The sequence below is a fragment of the Beta vulgaris genome, chromosome 2 (genome assembly GCF_026745355.1).
Source record: "Beta vulgaris subsp. vulgaris cultivar EL10 chromosome 2, EL10.2, whole genome shotgun sequence".
Lineage (NCBI taxonomy): Eukaryota > Viridiplantae > Streptophyta > Magnoliopsida > Caryophyllales > Amaranthaceae > Beta > Beta vulgaris.
In genome coordinates, this window is record NC_079203.1 from 21,760,210 (window position 1) to 21,765,979 (window position 5,770).

General features: G+C 32.4%; 1 protein-coding gene across 1 annotated transcript; it reads right to left on the reverse strand.

Annotated features, from left to right (window-relative positions):
* Positions 1-2,466: 2,466 nt before the first annotated feature.
* LOC130590353 (uncharacterized) lies at positions 2,467-4,571 on the reverse strand. Its single transcript, XM_057392543.1, has 4 exons — positions 4,276-4,571; positions 3,380-3,628; positions 2,892-3,038; positions 2,467-2,799 (listed from the first exon to the last, which is right to left on the reverse strand). Exons 1-4 carry the CDS (start codon positions 4,534-4,536, stop codon positions 2,557-2,559), a joined length of 900 nt encoding a protein of 299 aa, XP_057248526.1. The 5' UTR covers positions 4,537-4,571; the 3' UTR covers positions 2,467-2,556.
* Between the last annotated feature and the right edge of the window lie 1,199 nt (positions 4,572-5,770).

Genomic DNA, 5,770 nt, shown 5'->3' on the forward strand with positions numbered 1-5,770 from the left:
GATTTCACCAATTCACATACAGTAGCATACGATGAGGCTACAACAGAATTAGTGTGCTCATGTCAATGCTTCACAGAGACGGGGATGCTTTGCTTTCACATAATAAGGGTCATGCACATGTTCAGCATATTTCAAATACCACAACAATATATCCTTAAGAGATGGACAAGACTTGCAAAGTCAGCAGTATGGGAGAATGTTCAAGGTTAGTGAAATAAATCAATATGACTAACTGACAAATGAAAGCAACTAACTGAAAAACTGAAGACTCCAACTGAAACAATTAACTGATCACCTGAAAGATTTAATTAGTGAACTGAAAAAAAAAGGCTCCAGCTGAAACATTAGTATAACTAACTGATCCATTAATGTTACTACCAGAACATTAATTGGGGGTTTTGTTTGTGTGTGGGAGGGGGGATATTAGTGGTGGGGGGTTTTGGGGGGTGTGGGGTTTAACACTTAACTAACTGAAACAATTAACACACCACCTGAAAGAATTTATAAGCTATCTGAAAATTTAGTTAGTCAAATGAAATAATTGACTAAGAAACATTTATTAAGCAGACAAGGACCAAAGCCAAAATGCACATTGTGGACACCATGGAGACATGCAATAACCAAGAATTTCTACAACCTAGTGTCAATATGTCAATCAAATGAGGATGCAAGAACATTATGTGACAAGTCGTTGAAGGAATTATACAAATCAGTGAAAGAAGTTTTCAAGACGATCAACAAAAACAACAAGAAATCGAAGACGAAGAACTACGAAGACAAACAGTTGAAAATCCTGAGGTGATAAAGACAAAAGGAAGACCCCAAAGGGAAACAAGAGAGTAAAAGGACATTTTGAGAAGCGTAAAATGAAGACAAGGCATCCGAACGAATATGGAACAAAAACCCCAAATGTACCTCAAGTTGAATAGTGTTCAAATAATATTAGTTTTCAATTGTATTCCAGTCAGTAATTGTATTAAATTTACACTTGTTTATTTCTAAGCTACTCGAAATTCAGTAATATTAGTATTTATTGTCCTTCAGTTAGACTTGTTTTTTTTTCAGCTAGTGTTTCTAGTGCTTCAGTTAGACGTGTTTACTTTTCAGCTTATATTAATTGAGTTTCAGTTAGACTTGTGTATTTTTCAGCTAGTGTTAATTCTGTTCAGTTAGACTTATTTATTTTTCAGCTATCTTTATATCTGCTTCAGTTAGACTTGTGTATTTTTCAGCTAGTCTTAATTATGCTTCAGTTAGATTATTTATTTTTCAGCTTGTATTAATTGTGCTTCAGTTAGACTTGTGTATTTCTGCCAGTTAGACTTATTTATTTTCAGCTCTTATTAATTGCGCTTCAGTTAGACTTGTGTATTTTTCAGCTAGTGTTAATTTCCTTCAGTCAGACTTATTTATTTTTCAGCTAGTATTAATTGTGCTTCAGTAGATTCTTTATTTTTCAGCTAGTGTTTATAGAGCTTCAGTTAGACTTGTTTATTTTTCAGTTAGACTTATAACTCTTCAGTTAGACTTGTTTGTTTTTCAGCTACTATTTACAGTGCTTCAGTTAGACTTAAAATTTATATTTACAAATATATGTCATACACTTATTATTATGAGTTAGATTTTTCATTTTTCAGTTGGTGATTGTATTTTTCCAATTAATTTTCAAACAACTTCATTTACACAAATGTATTCCATTCAAAGTAAGTGTAAATGTACAATTCATTAAAGAACACAGATATAAAATGTAAAATGAGTTCTGTGCTATTTCTACTGTACATTGCAAATTTAATGGTGTGCTATTTCTACTGTACATTATAATAATAATAAAAAAAAAGTTTGGCACCTAAGAATAATGAAATTTCAACAGTTGCTCTATTTTCACTTTGTCTCCAAAATTATTATTCAACACATCTTCTACTTTCGCCTCATGATCCCTCCTTCGCCGTAAAAGTGTGCTTCTTTTCTATTTGTCTCTTTGATCGATTAAATGCTAATTTATCTAAACAGCCTCTTTATCCTTCCTTAACTTCTGTCTTGCCATCAGTTCAGGTTTCTTTGCAGACCAAACATAACAGTCATGCTTCACTTTCTCTCTCAATTTGTTTAAAGGATGGTCCACAAGACGAAGCGCAAGCCTGCACCGCTCAAGGTTTTTGGTGGCTGCCTGAAAAATAATAAAATCAACACTATTAAAACAGTTTCAAAAACAGAAATGTAACAATTAAAAAACAAAACTAACTGAAAACAACCAACAACATCAACTAGTCTTTATAGTGCTTCATTGTTTTTCAGGTAGTCCTTATAATGCTTTCAGCTAGTAATGATTGTGTTTCAGTTAGACTTGATTGTTTTTCAGCTAGTATTTATTGTGTTTCAGTTAGACTTGTTTATGTCTCAGCTAGTCTTTACAGTGCTTCAGTTACACTTACTTATTTGTCAGCTAGTCTTTATAGTGCTTCAGTTAGACAACTTTGTTTTTCAGCTAGTCTTTCAAGTCCTTCACTAACTGGCTATCATACCCTTTTCTATTAAAAAACTTTCAAAAACATAAATCTAACAAGCAAAATACTCCCTAAAAACAATAAAGTAATCATACCCTTTTAGGTCAACAAGTGCAAAATGGTTAGTATTTTGACCATCATACAGCTCCATGGTTTTGATTGCATAGACACCACAATCAAAATTGTTGTCCTTGCTTCTCCAAGGGAAGTAAAGAGTTGATGTTTGCCAATGGTGGAGATGATCAAAATCACGACATCTCATAGTATCTTGCATAAAAGAATCAAAAGCACGACACTGCATTTGAAAATCAAAAAGTAAACAACAATTAAAAATCAAGTAATAAAATGGAACAAAAAAAATACAAATGCTCATAAAAAGGTACGTACAAAGTATGTAAGACCGTTAAATTCCTCATGCTTATATCTATCAATGTCCTTCATGTCTGTACGATTGTCAATATTTTCAATCCTTTTTGCTTTCTTGTTCAGCACCAAGACAGTATAATGATCATCCTTGTGAACAGGAACAAAAATCTGGAAGATAAACATAAGATGCAAAAGCAATAAGTCTACCTGACAGAGAACAAAAAACTTAATGAAATACTAAAAACACTAGCTGAAACAAAAAATACACTAACTGAAAGATTGAAAACAATGACTGAAATGTAATTTACTCCAACTCATTTATATACACTAACTCAACTAAAAACATACACTAACTGAAAACATAAACTAGGACTAACTGACAAGTAACATACACTAAGTGAAATAGAAAGATACACTAACTGACAACAAACATACACTAAATAAAACATAAAATAATACTAAGTGAAATCAAAACAAATAAAAAAATGGTTAACAATAATACAACTAACCAGTTCAGCTTCTCGAATATCATTCCCTGGAAATGATTTCACCCATGAAGAAATAGCTTCCTTACATTTCTTGTAGAATAAATCATCATCTTTTGTAATCAGCTTTTTCTTCTTTTCTTCCCATTCCTTCAACTTCTGATCATACTGACTAGTGCCCTCCAGCTTTTTCAAAATAATCTCATTTTCAGCAATCTCACTCTCAAACTGAACCTTTTTTACCTTCTCAGCACACAACCAATTGATATAGTTCTACAACAAAAGAAAATAGATATATGACAAACTGAAAGACAGAAATAACAACTGAAAAAATAAATTTAGTTTTCAGTTAGACTTATTTTAAAATGTCAGTTAGACTTTTTATTATTCAGTTAGATTTATTTAGTTTTCAGTTAGACTTATTTAGTTTCCAATTAGACTTACTAAGTTTTCAGTTAGAGTTATTTAGTTTTCAGTTAGACTCATTAAGTTTTCAGTTAGACTCATTAAGTTTTCAGTTAGACTTATTTAGTTTTCAGTTAGACTATTTATTTTCAGTTAGACTATTTATTTTCAAGTATTTCAGTGACTCATTTAGTTTTCAGTTAGACTTATTTAGTTTTCAGTTAGACTCATTTAGTTGTCATTTTAAGTTGGTGTTTTAAGTTACATTTCCACTATTTCAGTTAGACTTCTTTATTTTTCATTAGACTTATTTATTATTCAGCTAGACTTATTAGTTTTCAGTTAGACTTATTTAGTTGTCAGTTACACTTATTTACTTTTTATTAGACTGAAAAAATAATATGACCAACTGAAAAACATAACATGACAAACTGAAAAACAGAAGATGACCAACTGACAAAATACTATGACCAAATGAAAACAAACATATAAAACTAAGCAATAACAACACTTACAAAAGGCATAATATTAAACCAGAATCTCCTTGTTGCAGAAGGTGATTCCTCTTCTTGCCTATTGAACATGAAGGCGCATCCGTCAATAACTCCACTTGTGAGCCAACCTTGACGAGGCATGCTAATTAAGTCGAATTTGTACAACTGAACCGCATAGTTGCTATGAGGATTATCAAAATCCACAATGAGATCACTTGTTAGTTCACTTTGCATAATTTCATTTTTCATCTTCACTTCTTCAGAATCTGTATCCAATGACATAATGCAACATCTTCATACTCATTGTAAAATAGATAATCAACCAGCAACCTCTGCTCAGGAGACAGATCACTCAAATATCATTATAATGTTGCAAACTTCGACACAATATTATGCCATGGTTGTTGACAGGAACAGCATGCAATCCAGGGGTAGAAGATGAAACAACACCAGCTTCCTTCTCATCCTCTTCTTTTTTAGCCTTGTCAGAAGATGAACCAACTCCTTGATCAGCAATCCTATCAATGAGGTCCTCCAAACCTTCATCGTCATAATCATCACCTGGTTCCTTAACTCTCACAACTTTCCCAACTTTCTCTGAAGTAGGGTCATAGTCCCACCCCTTCAATAATTCAGGTGTTGAAGGGATTTCTGACTTTGATTGTTTCTGAGGTTTGTAGGATTTGTATGATGATTGATCAGAATAAGAGCCATCACCCTGCATTCAATTAAAATATAAAAAAATGGCAGATATACTAACTGAAAGATAAACATACACTAACTGAAAATAGAAACAGATACTAACTGACAAGAAAACACAAACCAAATAAAAAAACTATTACTAACTGACAAGAAAGATACACTAACTGAAACATAAAATAATACTAACTGACAAGAAACAAACACTAACTGACAGAAACTTACACTAACTCAAACATAAACTAATACTAACTGACAAGAAACAAACACTAACTGACAACAAACATACACTAACTGAAATAAAAGATATACTAAATGACAAGAAACATACACTAACTGAAACAGAAAAATAAACAAATTAAAACACAAACTAAAACTATACTTACTCGAGGATATTTTACATTTACTGGAGTGATGATTGGAATTGAACTTCCAACACCCTCACCACTCTCTGCACTGTCTGCAACATCCTCAACAACAGGACTAGGAGTTAATAGTTGGAATGAAGGGCCATCGAAATCAGACAATGTTTTTCCTTTTAGCAGAAGAATCAACTCTCCAAGACTTTCTGCTATATACTTCTCAACAGCTTCAACAACAGAGAGAGGAGGAGGAGGAGGATTGGAGTACGAAGATCAACAAGATCAATACCAGCACGGTGCGAGTAGGGACGTGTGTAGAAATCTTACACTTATCCTTATCCTTAGCCCCTTTAATTGATCATCATCAGCATTCCTCTCTTTGTATCATCTTCCTTTGGTTGTTCTTTCTCAACATCTTAATTCAAAAACAAAAAACAATAAAAAATAAATATAAA

Bases quoted from the DNA above. Each gene is read 5' to 3' on its own strand.
- LOC130590353 (XM_057392543.1), bottom strand. From the start codon at position 4,536: ATGTCATTGGATACAGATTCTGAAGAAGTGAAGATGAAAAATGAAATT. The intron at 3,629-4,275 runs GTAAGTGTTGTT...CTTTTGTTGTAG, and splicing joins GGTTTAATATTATGCCTTTT to AACTATATCAATTGGTTGTG. The intron at 2,800-2,891 runs GTACGTACCTTT...TTTCAAATGCAG, and splicing joins TTAACGGTCTTACATACTTT to TGTCGTGCTTTTGATTCTTT.